Source organism: Hirundo rustica, chromosome 13, assembly GCF_015227805.2.
Source record: "Hirundo rustica isolate bHirRus1 chromosome 13, bHirRus1.pri.v3, whole genome shotgun sequence".
NCBI lineage: Eukaryota > Metazoa > Chordata > Aves > Passeriformes > Hirundinidae > Hirundo > Hirundo rustica.
The window spans coordinates 16849987-16872606 of record NC_053462.1 but is presented as its reverse complement, the minus strand read 5'-3'; the positions used below and the strand labels follow the sequence as shown (position 1 = coordinate 16872606).

Sequence of the window (22620 nt, the reverse complement as noted above, 5' to 3'; positions counted from 1 at the left end):
AAATAACCAAGCATCTTCTAGACTCCAAAAGATTTTTTTCCCAGTTTCAAACATTATCCATAAAGTTTAAATTTAAATAAATCATCACTTTGAAAGGCTCTTTGTATCCCATCCACATTAATTTTTGTGTCTTATATCAGCCAACAAATATTGTTAAAAGTTCTCTAAAACCCATGCTTCTGAAGAACTCTGTGCAATAAGGAAGCTGCCCATCTCTGAAAAGGCTAAAGCTACAAAGAAGGTTTTCATGTGGCTTTTGCAAGCACTGTACTGTGTCTAAAACATTTCCACTTTCCTCCTTCCAGCCTCCCAGATCAAAGACCTCTCTCCCAGAAATGACCAAATGCCATGAGTCCTGAACAAACCCCAATTCTATTTTTTTTTTTCTTTTTCTCCCTCTTTTTTTTTCCCCTTTTTTTTCTCTAACCTCAGGGCCCTGGCATATGCATTCCACATGGCTGAAGATGGAACAAAAGCTCTTGTGTGGCTGCACTGATGCTCTTTTAACCATACTGTGAGGGCAAGGACACAAAAGCAGCATATACTGAGGTAGAATAAGACCTTTGTTTACTGTGCACTGATAATTACTGAAATTTTCTAAAGAAAAAGTGCACATAAACCCTCGAATAAAGTGATATAATACTGGATATTTGCTGTCATAACATCCCCTGTACTGCCAGTACACTTGAGAATTTATGGCCTGTTTTAATTATATTTGTACTTTATTACACAAATGATTTTTATTTTTGCAGTGTCATCAGATTCACATTTCTGCTTGCAGTGGAACCTGTTTTCAGGCACTGGAGCATTCACTAATGCTAAAAATTTAAAGTTAATTTTATATCAAAAGATAATTGATATACAATGATCAGCAAATTTCTAAGACCACTTACTAAGGGAGCATGAAGTTACCATGACAATAATACAACCCTTCAGGATGCAGCTTCCAGTTCAACTTATACATGTAATTTTTTGGGTTGTTCTTAAAAATTAGTTTATTAGGAAGGCCCAAAGGCTGAGATCCATGGTGTCTCATTTTTTTCAGTATAAACTGAAATATTCAGAGCTGAAAAATGATTTTTGTAAAACACTGGCATAGCCAAGATTTAGGTGTATTCTGCAGAACGAATTACTAATTCACTATTGTTTACCCATCTGCTTGTTTATGGACCCATTCTGAAAGTCAGGGAGTGGGATCAGGTATTTTTACTGTATTTTAAAACTGATTAGCAGTGTCACGCTGTTTTTCCTAAGACACATGTGTCTGCAAACTTCAAAGAAAGTACAGGGCAAAGAACCTGGCGATCCCTGTCCAGCAGGGCTGGAATAAACCTTGCACCCATCAATCCAGGAACAGGAAAATGCAGATTTCCACCACACTTAACAGGAGGCTCTGCTGGCAGCTACAAGGGACAGATTTGCACAAGGCAGAATGGATTCCTGGTTGACATAGTAGATTTCACCCACCACGTGAAATAAATGAAGTAAATAATGCTTTAAAAAGCATTAGGTAATTGTTTCAAATGTACTTCTTTTTAACTTGGACACATCTAATAAAAAAAGGAAAAAACCTCAACCATTCTGTCAGGAGATAAATAAATTCTCTGCTTCTCAACACAGCTCGCTATCTGCAAAAAATTGTTTTGGTAATATTTGCCTGACTATCACTTGAAAGTATTTCTGCAGTTTTTTCGCCATTATTTAGCATCCTTACTCATTCATTAACTGGCAAAGTGAAGTTGGATGTAAGAATACACACAAAAGCCCCACCAGCCAACATGTGCAGCAAGCAGAAATAATGCTACAATTATGCCTTAACTTCAGCAATACTCCAAGAAAAATATTTTCCCAAGCAACAGAAGATAGATTTAATCTTTTTGCTTTTCAATGAAGTCTCTCTTCTACTTTATTTCATCACATCTTGACCACTCTGAAGCCTTCTGATTCTTCAGAGGGAGGATTAAACATTTACATTTATACTGCGCTGCTTTTCCTCTGAACTCTAGGATTTATGATTCAGTTTCACATCCACAGATAGCAAATTATCTCCAAATGTTCACCAGTGAGTCACTATTAAGAACTACTGAACAAGGTCAATTGACAGTCTTTGATGTTTCCCGTTATTTTAAAAGTTCCTTTTGAATGTTTTGAATTTGAGTCTAAAAATAAAGAAAAAAGAAGGTGTGTCATTATATTAGAGATTTATTTCCTCCTTTTGAACTTAAAACACTTTGGCAGATCTATGGCTCATCCAGGTCATGGCTCGCTCGCAGATAAGCTACCAGTGCAAAAGGAGCAAAAACTTCTGTCCCTTAAAATTTCACATCTCATCTTACTGAATTTTTGCAAAATTAAAATTGTTTAACTTCCTCTCTCATGGGAGTTAAAAATATTTGCCAAAATAAGGGAAGGCAATTTGCTTGTTTTAGTACTGTGGAATCTGGATGATGCATGCTGGAACTCGTTTTCTCATTTATACGACATATGCTGGGACATAACTGCAACACTTTGTCTGGAGACATTACTTGCACTTACTTTCCAGTAATATAAACTAAGGTGATAAAAAATTCAGAAAGATCAGTAAGTTCTTTAAAAACTGAACTGCTAGTACTGAAAAGATCAAGTTAAACCTATACAATGTAATTAATTTAGAAATTATGATCTCATTTTTAGCCATCTCAATTTCCAGCTTCTTTCCAATGTGATTATTGTAACTTAATCTGCACCTAATTAACACCAAACTCTGTATTCTATAAAAACTCTTAATGGTTATTCAGATGGCAGGGCAGCTCTGCATGTGTGTCTGTATCTCAGCTGAGATTACCCCGTGGCAGGGCTGAGAAGTGACAAGTTCAGAGAAGAGGATTTGCTCTTCCCAAAGGGAACACACAGTGTCTGCCCCCAACAAACCCCCACACAGGACTGCACCTCCTACTCCTGACCTGCTTCCACTCTTCCAAACTTTCAAAGGGTTCAGCAAAAGGCACAGCAATTCCTCCTTGGGCCACTGCTGTGGAAATGGTGATGGGTGCCTGTACGCAGCACAAACGAAACCTGCTCTGCATTTTGTGGTACTGACACTCCTAACGCTGAAAAGTAATTTATATGGAGTTACTGGGACTCCACAACAAGTTTTAAACCCTAGCTGAAGAATCTTAGTTAAATCATCAGATCCAGCAAACAGAAACAGATCATTACCCAAAGTGGTGGAACTCAGATTACAGAGTACTATATTTAAGCACATCATTTAAACTTTTTCCCCTCGGTTAGCTAAAAATAAAGCAAATTTGATAGCTGCCTTATAGCTTTAAAAAACCCCCATGAAACCTTAACCTGCATTTTTTTTTATTAACATATTTTCCAACAATATGAGCCCTGCGACAGCTCCATAAACAGAATCTGCGGGGACCACCAAAGCAACTCGCTTGCCGCTTTGTTTTTAATTTCTGGGGGCGGGCAGCTTGTTTTGCTGTGTCTGACCCCCCAGGCTGGGACTCACCCAGGGGCAGGAATGCCAGGCGGTTGCCGGCCATGGAGAGCTCGTTGAGGCTGGGCAGCTGGCACAGGTGGCGTGGCACAGACCACAGGTGGTTCCTGTCTGCAGTCAGGTACTGCAGCGAAAGGCACATGTGCAGCCTCTCGGGTAACGTCATCAGGCGGTTTGTGGAGATGTCCAGGGTCTGCAGCTCCCGCAGGTCTCCAACCTCTGTGCAACAGGCAAGGAGAAACAGAAATGCATGCATAAAAATGAACACAAAAAAACCCCTCACGTAAATGAAAATCAAAGTTCTTCAGCGGTGCTGCTTTTCTCTAAGATCATCCTATCGATCCATGGTGAGAACTGATACTGATAATCTCCAGCATCTTCATGTATCAAAAATATTTGGAATATGAAGATGCTGGAGATTATCAGTATCAGTTAGGAATCCCTATCAGTATTTTCAAGTACGAGATCTTTCATAGAGCATTCCTGAATTGTGACAATTACTACTGTCAAAATAGCAAGCGTTTTCCTAGTCCTAAATCAGAACGAGGAAAAAAAAATTCCAAAACCCCAAACCAAAATGCAAACAAAAACACATTACAAAGCTTGCTGATATTGAGGGTGTTTTGCACAACCCCAAACTCAGGAAAATTCAAATATTTCTTTTTTTTTTTTTTTTTAATATTGAGGATACAATGAGTGATTACTTAAGATTCTCTTGCAACAAGAGTTACAAACACATGCATAGCACTTCTTGCTTAGTGACAGTCTTTCACCCAGCATGCTTGGGAAAAACAGCTCTTGTCTTCACGACACAGTTCAGAAGGGCTAGTTTAAATTAGAAAAGAAATTTCTTAATAACCTGTGATATTGTTATGTTATACTGTAGGAAAATATTTCACTAAGTTCTAATCTACAGTTGTAATAATTACAGCATCTAGAAGTTGTGGGGTTTTTTTTATTTCAAGAATTTAAAAGCAGATTTTGTGTTTCAAACAGTATTGTATAATTTTTTAAGGTAGGTAACAAACGAAATTCTTAAAAGTGTGCAAGGCATGATCACACAAGCAGCTTCACTTGTGCAAAAGCGTTTTTCCTTGTATCTGGTCTGTGAAACAGGATGCAGGACTGACTGACAAATACATTCAAAATACGTTATGCAGCTCTGCAGGTTACCTCATTGTTTATTCAGTTATTCTTTCACAGTTACTCTAAAAACTGGATAATTCTATATGTTATTTCTCTCAAAGAGGAAGAAACCATAACATTTCCCCCAAACACAGGGAACAGTTTTGCTTTGTTTTTAAATACTTCACAGCAATGGAATCAACTCATGAAGTGCTCGGTGCCCCTAAAACTTGCTGCAGTTCTCAGCATCTTGCAGACCCAAATGTACTTTGCTCTCAGCTGAATGAAACCAGCTCTTGCATCTGAGAGCTGTTAAAACAAGATTCACTAGAATTTTCTACACTGAAAACACCAGACAATCTATACAATCCACAATCTGTACAATTTACAGTTCTATCACCCAGATTTTCTACAAAGATATAAATAGGGTAACACTGTTTAAGTTAAAGTTAAACAGAACCTGTTGTGCCCTTAAGCTCTCTGCAGCAGGAGCTCGAAAATTCACTGAGCTCTGAGGTTGCACCTTGTATACTACACACAAAGTAGGAAACAAAACACTGGGTTAACCCAAGCTGTCTTCCACACAATGGGAAAAAGAAGTTCACCTTAGGAGAAACTGCTATAAATGTTACTTATAAGACTGGAAACATGAAAAGCAAAGAAAGGGAAGTTGTAATTCAGTATTAGAGATTTTCACACAAGTAATCATTAAACAAAATGCACGTGCACGTTTAGAGGGAGTTTCTGCCCACTGCAAACAATCCCAGCATCAAATACAATAAAGACTCAACAACACAGTTTATGCATCCTTTTAGAAATATTACTGACAGAAGCAGCTGCTATACACAGATGATCACATTCTTCAAACCTCTTGGCTTTGATGTCAACAGGAATAAGCTTTACTTGAAAAGGATTTTTTTTTTTTTTACTACAGGATTGAAAATAAACGACAAAAGCAAAATAATCACTACTAAATAGCACAAGACTACTGTGCAAAAAGAACTGCAGCAGATCTCATTTCGAAAGAGTTTTATATTCATCACAAAGCCATATGCTTGAAAACAGTGACAGGAAAAGAGCCACCTACATTCAGCCAAACCACTGACCACATGCAGTCAATAATAGGCCCAGCTATTTTCAAGCACTAACCTTTTTCTCTGCCACTAAAAACAGTTCTCTAGTTCAGTTTAGGTCCAAAATCCCATAAATGTTACGGTTGGCAAAGCTGGCAGAGTTTCAAAGGCATTGCTAGAATGATATGTTTCAAATCTAAGAGGAAATAAAAGTATTCTCACTTTATCCTTCATCCAAAAAACACATACCCAAAACTTCATCCTCTCTACCTTAATCTCCCAATGCAAAGCAGATGTAAACATCCACTTTCAACATCTAGTGCCACATGTTGCACCAACACCCACCGACCCACAGTGAAGTTCAAACTAAGCCAAACAACAAAGTGCCATCGTATTAAGGATATAACCCTCCTATTAAGGATATAACCCCCAGACTCCCCAGCACAGTGCTCAAAGCCCATTTTGAAGAACATGCTCAGACACTTACTAATGACACTAAATTGGTTTTCATCTCATTAAAGCGAGGGGAAACAATTAAGAGGAATAACACAAATATAAACAGTCCATTAATAAGTTTTTCAAGCTTTTAGTTACTAAATACTATTGTCCTGGCTTTTAAAGTCTTGCAGCATAAATATTGCAAGAAGCCTTGGCTAACAAACACAGCGAAAGACTTGCAAAGCTCTCTCTTGCTGTCAGCTCATCAGGCGCTAGGATATACCAGAGATGAACTTTGGAAATTTACAGCAGATCTAGAAAAGAAAATGGCTATTCCCACACAAAAAGAGCTGACAAAAGGACTTTCAGAGGTTCCCCCAGCACCCCCAAGGTAAGAAAGAAACAAGCATTATACATCACCATTAGACCACGTTGAAGAGTTCCAATTATATTTAAATGAAATTCATAAAAGTGTAATTTAAAATTTATATTAGCTCTAGGACTAACACTATCAAAATCAACGCAGCAGAGCACTGAGCCCCATTCTGATATCAGAAGCCAGAAAAACCCCAAACTCCTCGGTAGCTCTGCTCCCCCCCAGCTCAAAGGACACAGATTTGTGGGACAGAGAGAGCCCAGACGTGACGTTCCCGTGCTGGTTCGTGGACTCGGGCATTTCATCCCTGTCCATCTGCAGGGATTGCTGCAGGCACACGGAGCTGGGCAGCCCCAGATGGTCCCAATGTGCTCACAGCGCACACACCAGGAGCTGACAGACTGCCAATCCAACACTGCTGACCCCACGGAAATTTGGCACAGGCTCCGCATCCAGCGCCCTCCTGCAGCCTCTGAGGGGCCACAGACCCACACAGATCCACACGGACCCGCAAAGACCTGCAAGGACCCACACAGACCCACACAGGCCCACACAGACCCACACAGGCCCACACGGACACACACAGGCCCACACGGACACACACGGACACACACAGGCCCACACGGACACACACAGGCCCACACGGACACACACAGGCCCACACAGACCCACACAGGGCCACACGGACACACACGGACACACACAGACACACACGGACACACACAGGCCCACATGGACACACACAGACCCACACGGACCCACACAGGCCCACACGGACCCACACAGGCCCACACAGGCCCACACGGACACACACAGGGCCACACGGACACACACAGGGCCACACGGACACACACGGACACACACGGACACACACAGGCCCACACAGGCCCACACAGGCCCACACGGACACACACGGACACACACAGGCCCACACGGACACACACGGACACACACAGACACACACAGACCCACACGGACCCACACAGGCCCACACGGACACACACGGACACACACGGACACACACAGGCCCACACGGACACACACAGGCCCACACAGACACACACAGGCCCACACAGACACACACAGGCCCACACGGACACACACAGGCCCACACGGACACACACAGGCCCACATGGACACACACGGACCCACACCGGCCCACACGGACACACACGGACCCACACAGGCCCACATGGACACACACGGACCCACACAGGCCCACATGGACACACACGGACACACACAGGCCTACACGGACACACACAGGCCCACACAGGCCCACATGGACACACACGGACACACACGGACACACACGGACACACACGGACACACACAGGCCTACACGGACACACACAGGCCCACACAGGCCCACATGGACACACACGGACACACACGGACACACACAGGCCCACACAGGCCCACATGGACACACACGGACACACACGGACACACACGGACCCACACAGGCCCACACGGACACACACGGACACACACGGACCCACACAGGCCCACACGGACACACACAGGCCCACACAGGCCCACATGGACACACACGGACACACACGGACACACACATGGACCCACATGGGCCGTGCTCCAAAGCTGCCAACCATGGGGAATTCATTTTATCCTTTCCTCCCCTGATAATATGCAGATTCAGAAGAGGTCCCTCAGCTCCAAAGAGCAGCTTTTGCATCTGTTTTAAGAGCTCTCCCAACTACTTGGAAAAATGGAAAAGTGAACTGTCCTCTTGTGTTTTGGGGTTTTCAACAAAAGGTGCCAAATAGATCTGTCCCCCAACACAATAAAAAAACCCCAAACATCAGCATACTTTTAATATTTGTCTTTAAAAAAAGTGAAACCTGGAAAGGATTTCAGGGAATGTCCAATATTACTGACCTTCTAACAAAATGGACTGTGTTTGTATAAACATAACTAGCATCAAGAAAAAAAAAATCTATTTCTGATTCAGATGGTTTAAATGCCAGCTTTCAAAATTAATTCCCATGGTTTTATGTGAAGGAAACAAAACAAAACAAAAAAGGCATCTGGAAATAAGCAGCCTATACAACATAGAGTAATTGCCAAAGGCAATTCAAACTTCCTTAATCTTTCTGGGGGTACAGGCCTCACCAGCTGCATGACCCAAAAATAACCAACAGTTTTTCTTTACATTTCAAGAGTAATCCCACCTTTCCCCGATGGGCCATAAACCAAAATTTCATCCAGAGATATATGAAACACATACACAGTTGGATTTGAGTGGATGGGAGGGAAGGGTTTATTTTAAATCTGAGTCCTTATATCCCAGTCAAGTTAAGGACAGGAAAGGGCTACAGACCTACCTGCATGAGAATGCACCTCAAAGCAAAAGTAGAGAACCTACAAGGAATGGAAAAAGCGACTGATCAGCAAAGAGAGCTGGCACTTAGAGCTCAGGCTGCTGAGGTTAAATGCCAACTGCCAGGAGGCCAGGAAAATGGGAACTCACAGACAAACAAATGGTTTCTCAACAAGAAATTAAGAGCAAGAAATGAAGAACTGATGTCAACAAGGAGTAGAAATTAGGAGGACAAACCAAATATTAAATTAACTTTTTGCATCATTTTTTCCTGTAAGAATAATGCTGTGTATGAGGACAGAGACAGAATACCTCATGGGAACAAGGACAAAGCACTGCAAATTACCACATCCATTACTAAAATGAAATGAGGCTGCTTAAAAAGAATTACATCCCAGAATACTGGGGAAAAAAAAAAAAAAAAAGGGGGGGGTGTTATATATCAAAATTGCAGATTCAGGCACAAGGATTCTCAATGAATAGGACATTTTCTGGGAGAGCAGCCCAGGGCTGGAGAAGAAATGTAGAACCTGCGTTCAAAAAAGCCTTGTTAATGTGAGCTCAGTGCTCCTCAGCATCTCATAACTTTTCTAAGGGGAAAGAGCACCCAAGAGTAACCAGTGACTGGAACATAAATAGAAAGCAGAATGGAAATGTGGCCCAGATCTTCTCGCATGTCATACTGGCTTATTTTTCTTTGATGTAATTTCTTGGTTAATGGTAACACATGAGGATCACACCTCATGGTAAATTACTGGGATGGAGAAAGTATTACTAGTGGTGGTGTTCCTCAAGGGTCTACTTTGTTTAGACTTCCTACTTTGCACTTGGGTAAAAAATAATATTATTGCTTATTATATTGGGTGGCTGTCAACCCAAGTACTTAAAGTAGTAGTAATGTGGTAGGGAACCAAATTGTCACACAGGAGGAAAAGCAAGAACTTCTAGACTTAAGGGATAGAAATGGAATGAAAAAGAACAGAAAATCATAAAAAGAAGGTACTGCAAGTCAGGGCTCTGCTTGAAACAGTGAAGAAGGAGAGGGACTGGCTGTACTTCTTCCCTCCCAAAGAGCAATTTCTGTGTACAGCCAGCATTTTGTTAGAAGGGAAGTTTGTTAATATTCCTTTGTGTTGCCATTCTCATACAAACCTTTAACACTCTGCTACCCAAGAGCTCTAACAGGAGGGGATGGATCCTCTGTTCTGAGGCTGCAGCTCAGGAATAACAAATTTCTCTAACAAGAGGGGATGGATCCTCTGTTCTGAGGCTGCAGCTCAGGAATAACAAATTTCTACTTTTACCATGGAGTGATGTTTTCCAGCTTGTGGTACCAGAGGGACAAGTTCTTATCGACAGATACAAAATCGAGCACTGTGAGTCTGGCTGTGATTGTGAGCTCCCACAGCCCAGGACTGTGAGCTCAGCTTTCCCTCTCTATCCCAGGCTCTAAAATAAATGGTGGCTCCTCCAGAAAAGGAACAGAAGGTGCTGAAAGGGGCTATCCCACCTCACTCTTGAAATAATGTTTTAATCAACTTCCATGAACCTGAGCACAAGACACATTTCCTAATTAGACCTGTAAAACCATGCACCAGTGAGGAAAAATGTTTGAAGTCTCCCATACTTAACAGAATTTACTACATGTCCCACTAGAAAGTAAAATATCCAAGTCTATACATGCCAGGAATTTGAGGTGGATACTATTATCAGTTGAAAACTGTATCAGACAGGAAGTGTAAGTTTAAATTGCTGAGAGCTTGATGGAGAAGATCTCCTTTAGATCTGCTCTGGGATGTCTCAGGAGGACTTAAATAGACTTTAAGACGGTTAAAACAAATTAAATAGCCTATTATATACTACATTACATTTACTGTCCTACCATGCAGCTCACATTTCATAGCCTATAAAAATTAAATTTTCTTGCACAAATTGACACTTAAGGTAGACCTGTGCCATCTTCAAACAAGAAAGTTTAACCATAACTGAAATTGGTATCATTAGATTTAAGGACAATGAAAGGGGCAGGCAAATTGAATCTCATTTACATTTTGACACTGCTGCATGCAGCTCTTTTTCTGTATTGTTGGTGAGGGAGCTTTACAAGTGTTCTTCTAACATACCTGTAGATTATTTTCCTTGTATTTTTCTCATCTAGGCTAATATTTGCTTAGAATTTTAAAGGAAAAAAAAAAAAAAAAAGAAAAAAAAAGGAGGTATTGGAAGAGATTTTGTGATACTGCAGCAATTATTTTATGCATAACTCACTTTTAAATAAGGTGCTCAATGCGTTCAAACCCATAAAAATTCTGTGGAAGAAGAAAGCCTCTATCCCAGCTGATTAAACTTCAATCTATTAATTTCACAGTAATACTTAAGGCTGCATTTCACACAAATATTCTGGCTGCAAAGAACAGGGGAAAGGATTTTTTCTGGGGCAAGACAGTCTTTGTGAATGAACATAGTCAGGTAACACCCCTCAAAGCCGTTCCCAATTCTTGGTTTCACCTACTTCAGCCATAAACTACATTGACTCTTCTCGAAAACACTTAAGAAGCAGACAAAGCCCAAAACCAAGTGAAAAATACATACTTCTCCTGAACATACCAAAATAGAATCCTTTTTCCCTCAACCTTGCTAAATGTCACACGCAAACTTAGTACCAATCCTTATTTATTTTGTGCCATCATTCACAAGCAAAGGCGAGAAAAGTGGCTCCATAAAGTCCAACCTTGCTAAACAGTAATTTTAGGTCAGCTAAAAATGGCTGAAAATAGACATCAGGTATGAGGGTCTCATTAAGTCAAATTCTTCTAAAGGTCAGTGGCTCCCCATCTTACACCACAATTAACCTTCAGTTAACACAACTGGCAGCTGTCTGAATGCCATGGGCCCAGCACTCTGTGCTTCCCTCAGCACACACACAGAGCACAGATCCACAGTGGTTATTAGCCTGTATTTCCTCTCAGTGCAGGTCTGGAATTACATTTTTGTCCACAATTTGATGGTTTCAATGAGAACAGTTAGAATAAACCAGATGATAAAAATACCACAAATTATCATACACGAGAAAAGTGGAAAAGGTGGGAGGAAGGGCAAGAGGAACAGGGAGAGGAAAAAATTGTTTATGCAAAAGGTAACTCAAGGCCATGAAACGATCAGGTTTGCTGTTTTCTTGGTTTGGGGTTTTTTGTTTGTTTGGTTGGTTTGTTTTTTCAGAAGACAACCTATCCTTTCATTTTGCTCTAGTGTGCTCTGCCTATTTCCCTGCCTCACAGCAAGGTACTGTTGCAACACAAACAAGTTAGAGATGTGAAATTAATGTATTCATATTATTCTATGCTTTTATTAAATGATATCTCAAATCTTGAACTGAGCAGCCAAAATGAAGTACAAAGAATCAGAATGGTACTTTATCAAATACATTGCATGAAAATTTCTGTAAGCACTCTATAGAAAAAGTCTCTTATTTAAGGAGTTTTTCTGCTGTTGTCTTTCCGTTGAGGAGCAGCTGTTTTTCTTTTTCTGGGTGGTATGAACATAAACAAAAGTGACATGAATAAAGCATGAGACCTGTTATGTTTCTCTTGTTTATGTCTGACTATCTTTACTGCTGCACATCGTCCACCATTCACTGTGCACTAATATCAATACATGGGAAGGGGGGGGAAAAAGCCTTCCAGAAAAACTTTGTGCATAAAATACAGAGCTGATGATTTGAACTCACGATGTCAGCTGAAGATGGCTCCTTAAATACAACAAACCAGTTCTGAAACCAAGCCAAACAAAAGGAGCATCCTAAGGAGAGATTAAGGATGGCTCAGGAAGCCACAGAGACAGAGCTAGTCCTGGTTATAAATTCTAGGCCAGCTTTTTCCTTTCTTCTTCCAAGGAAGAACTTGAGATCAACAACAGAGTGGTCTCTTTGACAAACACAGATTAGTGGCTTCTAACCCATTACAGCACTGATGTCTAAATAATCCACACAAAGACCAATCTGTTGTGACTGTTGCTATCAACTGTTTCCAACCAGCTCACAACAGACACATCTTTCTTCTTCTTGAGGTTAGTTAGGGATTTTTTTTTTTCTTCCTATCCACTAAATGCATAACAAAAGCAATAGGTCCAGGTTCAATTTTCATCTTTCAGTGGAAAATACTGTTGTATCAAGGCAAGCTCTGGCTCACTCATGGTACTCTTGGGAGACACCACCGAACACCCTTCCCTGAGGGTCACATTTGGCCTTCATAACAAAAAGATGCAATTACAAATCTGTGTGGGATAAGCAAAAGAGTCAAAGGGAGATCTTTAGCTTGGAGCCACGTTCACAGCAGTGGAGTCACCATTTGTTTTTTAAATGCAGGCTACTGGATGGGACTGTCCTAACTCAAGTCCTATGAAAATAAGAGTTCTTCCAGGCCACTGGCAGTTACTACAAATTGCAACAGTAATTACTGGGGAGGGACTGGCTAAACCTTACAGGAAATATTCCCACTATAATAGACATGAAAACTACAGATCCAGATGTCCTTTCCTAGCAGCAGCACCAGGAGATTCTCTTGCTCCTCCTCACTGTCCCAGCTGTCTCTGCTGAACTGGGCAGCCTGGAGAATTCACCAGGCGAGAAGGGGACACAGGAGATGCTATGATGACATGGTTACTACTTAAAACCATGGTATGGACCAACTACTAACAGTCTTAAACTAGGATTATCAGCAAAAAACAGAGACAGCTGACTTAGGGCGACACTAGCATTGTCCTGATTTTAGAAATGCTGAGACCAACTGCAGGCCTTGTCTTAATCTGTGACAGTTTCTGCTGTTTAGTGTTTCAAATCAGCACAAAGTAGACAAGTAAGGCTTGCAATTACAGTCCAAAATCCCCCTCAAATAATTCTGAATTGCATTCCTTTACCTATACAAATAAATAGTCTTAGTTCATAAAGCTTTCAGATGCTAAATAATTACCAACTAGAGTCCACTTGCACTTGCTTGGCATCAAAGCCTTCCACCTAGAATGACAATTTAATGCAGATTTGGACAATGCTAAGGTAAACACAGGACTTTATTTTCAATATCACCGCAATAACACTAAGTTAACTGAAATACAGGTATCAAACTCTGTGTGTGTGACATGAACCACAGGAAGGTTAATCTCACATCATACCTCGAGTTCTACACATTCTCTTTACAGGCTTTTTCCATTTAGATTTAGTGTCAGTAAATGATGCATTTTATTTTGCCTCAATTCATTTAATAGGGCAGCTGAGTAAAAACAAGGATGTCAATAACAAGTAGTAATTTAATTCCCTCACAGTGGTATGCAGAAAACTGAATTATACTCAGTCAATAAGGTCAAAATGGAAATCAATATATTATAAAATTCTTCTATTGCACGGCATTAACAGTTTGTGTTTGTTCCCTTGCAAAGACTGAATGACTTTGTTCTCCAAGCTTCTCTGAGCACTCAATCCCTGCTAGTAAATTGCATTTGCTTAATGCACAAGTAAAATCAACTACCTGTTAATACTGCTAATCACTGTACATACGTTCGGGAGAGCTTAGAGAAAGCAAGAAAAAAATCCAAGGAAACCAAAAGAGACAAAAGTACATTCATAGATAACTTTACAAATAAGGGGAAAGCAAGTTAACTTTTAACACCTATTCCTAGAAACTATAAAAAATAAGCTTCAAGAGCTTTTTTTTCCTGTCACAAATGATAATTTAGTGCAACCAAAAAAAAAAACCTCAAAAATTTCAAATTAGTTAGAGGTTTTACATGAAAAATTACAAATTACAAATTAGCAAGTTAGGTTAGTTAGAATGAACAGATAAATTTATTTTAAAACAATGTCACTAAAGGTAGCAAGCATGGCCATAATTCCCCTGAAAGGCTGGTCTTGCTTGAATGGATTACCTGAACTCGTCTTAAGACCCTCCCAAAATAAGTCACTGCAGCAAAATAGAGCTCCGCGGCAGTCCAGCACACTGAAATCACTAAGGCCTTTCTGAGGTAAACCTGGAAACTGCAAAGCAGTTACCACCATTTCTTTTTTCACACATTTACAGACTGATGCAAAATTTCAGAGAAAAAAACACCTGCAGTTTAGTATCTGTTCAAAGCTGAGGTTGTCTGAGAGCGTGACAAACACCACTGAACAGACTGTTGATATTAAAGAAGCTCTCATGCTACAGAAAGCCCAACACCATCTATATGGGAAACATCTTTCTCAAAATACATCTCCACCTCTGAGGTTTGGTCTCGGCCTTATCAATACACATCTGTCTTCACCCGTGTGAACAGCTATTGGCAAACATTTATGAGAGACGCCCTTAAAACTCCCTTGAAGTTCAGTTTTACTTTTGGGTAACAGCTCTAACCCAAAGACTTTTACAAGTATTTTAAAGAGCATCTGTTTTGAAGTTGCAGAAGCGAGAGGTTCATATATCTCACATGTGTTTGAGCCACGCAATCAGTAAAGGCTTATCTTTACAATCAGATCATCATCAGAAGAATTCAGTGATGAGTTACAAACCAACTTTTTCTGCAATTCCTTTACTTAGGAAGCAGGTCTGAGATTAGGCACCCTACGATTACTTTTGAGGTTTATTTCCCAGAGTATGTCCTCAGTAACAAATTGTTTCTGTGAGAACAGTCAGAGGGAAAATGTTTACTCAAAGTCCCATGCCGCTGCTCTCCTGACGGAAACAGGCCGATACACGAGGAGGATCCGCCTCGTGACGCCCCGGGGTGCTGCTCTGAACCTGACTGCTGCCAGCCCCAACACGGAAAAACCCTGCCATCAAATTCCAAAGCAGAGGCTTTGCTGTGCTCTCAGAGCATTCAGCATGTTGAGGGAAGAAGTTTCAAAAGGAGCGGAACGACACCTTAAAAAAATGTTACAGTAACTGAAGTGAATTGTCTTTTGATGTAGATTTTTTTTTTTTTTCTTATGTAAGAATAAAGGTAAAAGATCCTAAAGATCCCTTTTGGGGTTAGGTTGGGCTTTTCCTAAAGCACAAAAGCAAACTAAATGCCCTCCCCCAATATCTTTAACACATTTCATCATGATAAAAACAACAGTGATTACATGAATTTTCACTAGTCCTGATGACAGTGGCACAGCAGAGCAGCCAGACAAGCAATGAGCCATCACACTTTCTCATTTACCAAGATTATCAGAGACATCACCAAGAATTTTGGGGGTGGGAGGGGATTTGCCAGAGCTATGAGCAGAGTAATGATCTATTAAGCTTTAGAATCTACTCTGATAACCCATAAAATCAAAACAACTAGAAATGTTAGGTTTTATGGGCTTTACGGATTTCTAGATACATGTATGTAACTAACACCTTCAAACACTCCAGGAAGAATACACAGAATTACATCCCTGCAAAATGAAATTCCTGGTAGTCTGTTTTTCTACATCTCAGACTCAACTCCACAGGAATAAGATTGACCAAAAGCAACCAAAGACCCTCTATTTCTTCCTCTCATTTGCTATGCAGACAATAAACTCACATAAAACAAACACCACAAATGGAATAATGACTGAATTCAAACACAACTGTAGCCACTTCCAGACTGATTTTTTTTCCTGTGGTATATAACTGTGTCACAACGAGTCCTCCCCATAAATTTCAAATCCAAGTTTTCAAACAATCAAAATGTAAAAACCAAATAATTCTATTTGACCTTCATTATTTAGATCTGTGTGCCAGGTCTAATTAGTTCTCAGGAGCACAATCCACTCCTTAAAAACAACTGTAGAAATACATTTTTCAAACCAAAAGGAACACAACGCATTGTTTTGATGCTACAGCCTGAAGCCCTGTATCCGAGTTTTATCAAAGGATATTCTATCACTGATCAAAGCAGCTATGACAACTTAATGTTCTCTAAAGTTATATATTGCTGTATAAACTTCCCACTTTTGTCTCGTGGCCCCTGGCTCAGCGTGACATTGGGGGGACATTCAAAGGTCAGGAGATTTTCTTTCCAAAGCCCTCGGTTCCTAAGTGGCAGCAGCGGGGAGAGGAATTCCATCAGGGCTCAGTTCCCATGTACCCGAAAAACTTCACATTGTCATTTCTTCTGTCAGATGTTTGAACGGCAGCTTGGTATATCACTGTATCAACTACCTGTCTGTCTAGCTGCATTTCCACATCACCCTATTACACATTTTATTGTCATCTCAAGACTGATTCTCACTCTAGTATTAAAATCAATATTTAATCTTAAATTTCTTTCAATTTATTGCTTTGCATATACCACGCAACTAGCTTTTAAAAGCAAAGTCTGGAAGTTACTTGGACATGCAAATCTCTCCCTTTAAAAAAAAATAAATCTGTATTTTAACAATTCACTGAGAAATCTCAAATTGAGTTTACTAGAAAAACGTTTTGCAATTTTATGTTTAATGAACTGTGTTGAAATGAGTTGTACTTAAGACTCCTTATTTAATAAAAAGGCATAAGAACATGTAACATAACTATCACGTTTCTACAGTCATATTAAGACCTCCAACATCTTCACAGAGTTATAAGCTTCAGATGAATGGTTGTCAGGATTACTTAGAGCACTCTCAACATGTTCAAAATTCCTGCCTACCCCCACAAACAAGAGGAAAACCCCTGGAGAAACGAGGCTTACAGTCACTTGAGAAATTAAGGACTGCCGAGCTGAAGAATGAGCCAGGATTTGAGAGGCAGCACCAAATCTCTGAACAATAGAGAATCCAGTTAAATCTGCTCCCATCCTCTCAGGAATGCGAGAATCATCCAAGTCCCCGGCATTAGAGGCAGCTCCTTGATCTCCTATCTGAGAGCCCTCAAGGGGAAGAGCTACGGGGAAAGCCCATGGCCCAGAGCTCAGCAACAGACATGTCCCTGCAAGGATTCGGATTTTCAGGAGCACTGCTAAGCCAGAAATCAACAGGCTTGGGAGCATCACGGGCAATAATTAGCTTGGCTCTTCCTGCTCCATCCTGGTTTCACCTACACCTCACCAGGTTTCTTAGGAGCTCCTCTTCAAAGGAGGGAAGGAACGGGGAGGGGCTGGAGGGGGTAATTCTGTGAGTTTGGTGCATGGAAAGCTTTCACTAGGATCTCACATGGAACAAATGGCAGCATTGGGCCATCCTCAGAACCCAGTTTCAAAATAAAAAACGTGGAAATCTGGGATTTGGAACTGAGAATAAAATCAGAATCGAAAATAAAAAAAATCGGGCAACAGCCAAGTCACAGGCAGCCTCACAGGGACAGTGTTACCCTCTACAATCAGGTTTGTTTAACAGTCTGTTAATAATTAGTGATCAGAACTCGGGCGCTGTCATTCTGAGATGTCCCTGTCCGGCAGGTGATGCCACTGTAAGTGTCATTACAATCTGGCAGCCAGGAAGAAATGCCACATAAAAAGGGAACATTGACAGGTCAGTCTGTGCCCAGATCATACACAGGAATTCCAACAAAACAAGGATGTCTGATGTACAGCACCCAGCTCCCAGACACTCCTGGATCAATTAATGAGCTCAGTAATTACATCAGCATACTGCTCATGTTTAAATACAGTCAAAACTCAATCAGGCAGATTTTTTTTTTTCAAGTTAAAGCACCACCAAAGCTAGGGGTCAAAAAAAGTGTGATTGAGCCAAAATCATTATAATCTTGCACAAATGTGCAAGAAGAAAAACTCAAAATCGATAAAGTTTTGTTACAATTTTGCGTGACCTTTAAATATTTAAAACTAACATTAGAAAACTCAAAACACTTGGTCATTATTCTTGTGCTACAACAGAATTTTAGGCTTCCAGTTATTGACACGAAGCCTCAATGCCAGGTTCAGTTTGTGCCTAGATCTTTTTTTCTTATAGAGAATGACCACAGAAGTTAAAATCTGTCTTATAAAATTGCAGGTGCTTGAAAATATAATGCACTGAACCATATCACAATTTTTTTTTTTTCACTAAACCCATGTTCATTAAAGGAGCCTAATTTCTACATACATTTCCCAGTGATTGCTCTAAATTAGAATAGCAAATTTTAAGATGGAATTTTCTAGTCCAGTAAGCCTGGTACACAAAGCAATATTTGAATCCCTAATTTAAATGTTACAATGAAAGACGCTGATGGCTTCCTCCAACTGGTTCCCATTAGTTTTCAGATTACTGAATTACAACACATACACACTCAGCACATGCATTTCTGAGGACCTGCTGTGCATCACCAGAATGAGGAATACCAGGAATACCACAGGCCATTGTTGAAAGAGATACTTTTGGTGCATTTTTTTGTTTCTTAACGTCATTTCTGCTACAGTTACGGGAAATATTTCAGTTCCAGTGCACCCAATAGAAGCCCATCTGGAAGAAGTGTTGGAACAAAAGCCTATACTGGAGCAACATTTTTAACCATAAAATATAGGTCTGGAATTTTTCTGACTATGTTTTTTTGTTACCAGCATCCAGTGACATTACGAACCTTCCATGGTACACTGAAAAACGCTGTATGATAGTAACAAAGAGGCTTTTAAAAGCCCCTCAACAGGGGAGAAGTGGAAAAGAAAATAACAGTAAGAAGGGGCAAGCAGACAAAGAGAGAACAGTGAGCAGCTCTATGCACAGATGACTCATTCTGACATTCTATACAGGTGAGGGTATACAGGAAAAACTTCAGTTAATGAAAATTTCCAGGAATTTGGTGGAATTCTTTTATTCTCTGTCTTCACTTCCCTCCCCATAAATTTCAAGCACTCAGAAGTACTAGTAGTCCTCCTGAGATTTTAACCCAAACCAAATGTTTGAGCAAAGCAGTCTGTTATAAAATCTCAAGCAACCAACATCCTTTAGTTAAAAAGGTACCACTGTGTTTGGATGTGCATGGAAGTTAATCCACAAGGAACAGCAGCTGCACAATACACTGCCCTGTGCTTTGGTCACCTCTAGGCACTGTCAAAGTCCAACCCCAACCATCTCCCATCCACGTTGCCACTTTGTTCCTGACTCCTCCCTGCTGTAATTTCATTGGGGAAATTTTTCTTAAAAAAAAAATTCAGTCCTTACAGGCTGCCTGGATAGGGCTGTATTGGAGTTTATATAAAAACAAAACGTTTAAAATTCTTTCCCTCCTAGAAATCTAAGGAATGACTTAGAGATACCATCAGGTATTTTTATTGTGCTTATGGATTAATACAGCATATTGCATTGACTTTGGAAAAAAAGTAATAATTAGGTGTTGTTGAACCTGAGGTAATGTAAAGCTCAGTGTGCTGACCCTTGGTTTCATACAGCAAACTGAAGCTAGAATTGAATTATTAAACAAAGCATGTATTTTACAGATCTGTGCAAAGAAAACCTTGTTTTTAATAATTAGGCATCAACTCCTTCACAGAAAACAACATATTATAATAATTAACACATTTTTATTTAGGAGGCCATGCTCCTTTAAATAGTCACATACTTCCAGAGTGCAACGCTCATGTAACTTAATCTGTGTTTTCCTCAAATCCCCACAAGTCCATTTACTTAAAAACACCACGCTCCTGGATGGGTGCCTGGCGTACCAAACCTGTCCCGTCGTGCATATTTTTATCCCTGTTACTAAATTAGGAAAGCAGAGTGGACTAAGGTTATGCCAACTTGGAAAAAAAGAACAGGGTCTGCATCAGTTTGTGCCTTTGCTTTTAAACTCACAACCATTATAAAAGAAAAATTGAACTTTATTAAGTATCCAAGCAATCTGCCCTAACCAGAGACAGTAATAAAAGCACAAGGGAAATCTGGGGAGAGCTAAGGTAAGAAGTCAAATTTATTCCCCTGATTTTGAAGCCTTTACATCAAAATATGGAACACAAGTTCAAAAAAATGAGTTAGGACCACATATTTTCATGCCAGGGTCTAGAGTAAGAATAGAATTACTGGCACACTGCACCCAGCAGTGGAAATCTACTGTGAAAAGAAGGGAGGGAATAAGTCGTGTTTATGTGCCTTTAATTAAGATTTACTGAAATCCCTTATATTGAGCTCTATTCAGAATTCTAAGTTGGGTATTCAAGAAGTCTTTACCAATTAAATACTGGTATGAATAGTAAATACAGATATTGTACTTTACAGCAACACTAAAAAAGTGAGAGAAATGAATATGCAGTTTTCATATCTGGAAGTTTCTCCTGCCCCCAATTAGTAAAGCAAATTCCAAAGCAAAGCAGACTTTGCAATAATCACTCAACATTCCAAGGATTACTGTATAAATAGACAAAGCAGCAATCAACAATTATCATTTGATTTATAATTTTAGTAACAACTGAACCCTCCTTGTCATTACACTGAAGTTACCTATGCAAGAGAAAATTATCTAGTATTCATCTATAAAAGTTATGTATTTCAAAATTCATCTTCCCGAGCTCTTCCAGCCTTCTGGAAACACAAGTTGGTTCAGTTACAAAAACTCACTGATCTTACCGCTATTAATTTCCTATTAACTTAGAGGGTTATTCATTATGGAGAGATAATTATTAATTTCCTAATAATGGGTGGGAAGACTCAATCCTCCCTAACATTAAATATGATCAGCCTCAAAAAGGTGTGGTCTTAACAAATGGAATGGGAACACCCAAGTTCTATTTCTGGCTAACACTGACTCCTGCTGTGGCCTGGAGCAAATCACTTCTGTTAAAAACACTTTTTTTCTACTCTGTAAAATGAGGATAACACTCCCTTATCAGCTTCACAGGATCTTTCTCAAATGCTTTGAAGATAAAGTTTTATAAGCCTACAAATGTATTTTAATGAGCCTTAAACTGATTATATTTCTCAAACAATTTGCCTTTAAAAGGAAAAGGATTTGAGCAGAACTGAAAGGAAGGGCCTCTGTGCTAACACTGTTGCAGTTTACACTTTAAATACACCAAAGGCACACAAATTCCTTTTCCTTCAGAGTCTGCCTAAAGGAAGCAAAATGGCAACAAGTGGATGGAAGCTGCAGGAGCTTCCAGAGACAATAAGGAGTGTGGATTTGTAATAGAAGCCACACTTTGCTGGGGCAGGAATCCGGGCTCTGGCACAGACCTGCACCCCTCCAGCAAAGGCTGCTCCATCACCTGCACTTCCCTTTAACATTCAAACAAACACTAATCCCACTTTTGACAACAAGTTTGCTATCATTTGGCCACTTTTTTTCCTTTTTTTTTTTTTTTTTTGCTTGATCAGTGCACTCGGCCCTTGGTTTTTTAAGTTCCTGAACAACAAACACAAAGGGAACTGTGGTTTAGCCCATGTAAAGACAACTGCTGATTTTTTTTTTCCCCCTCTTCTTAAAGGGAATTTTGCCAAAAGATGGGCTGGGATCATAAACCATACCCTCTTCTTTAATTACTTAGATTTTGCTCTTGACTTGGCAAAACATTAAGCTTTTCATTTCAGTAAATCTATAATTAACTCCAGCATGTGCTGAGTAAACATAACCTCACTTTTAATTAAATCTTAGAACAAGATGCTACAAAACTTGCTGTTTCTAAAGAGAAGTACCTCTCAAGTAATGGGAAAAGAAAAAAAAAAGATCTAATCCTTGTCAAATAAGAAATTTAAGTCCAAATTTTAGTATAACCCACCCTCTTCTAAGTCATCTGTTCCCCAAACATGCATTCCAACCAAAATGTAACCTTGAAGAGCCACTGCTGTGCATCAAAAGATTCCAAGGCTAAAGTCAAACCAAATCTAAATGGTAACAGAAAATAAGAGAACCTTGACTTTGGGACTCCTCAAGAATAATTTTTATAATGCATC

The 22620-nt window shown here is 39.9% G+C and overlaps 1 protein-coding gene across 4 annotated transcripts in view; it reads right to left on the bottom strand.

Moving 5' to 3' along the window:
• The window catches only part of LRRC28 (leucine rich repeat containing 28), a 68924-nt gene that overhangs the window by 14290 nt on the left and 32014 nt on the right, over positions 1-22620 (bottom strand). For 3 of the 4 annotated variants that reach the window (XM_040077609.2, XM_040077607.2, XM_040077608.1), the window contains exon 6: positions 3500-3706. In XM_040077609.2, coding sequence (XP_039933543.1) covers positions 3500-3706 — 207 coding nt within the window. Of the gene's footprint in view, positions 1-3499; positions 3707-8844; positions 8882-22620 lie in introns of all 4 variants that reach the window. The other variant, XM_040077610.1, reaches the window with a different exon arrangement.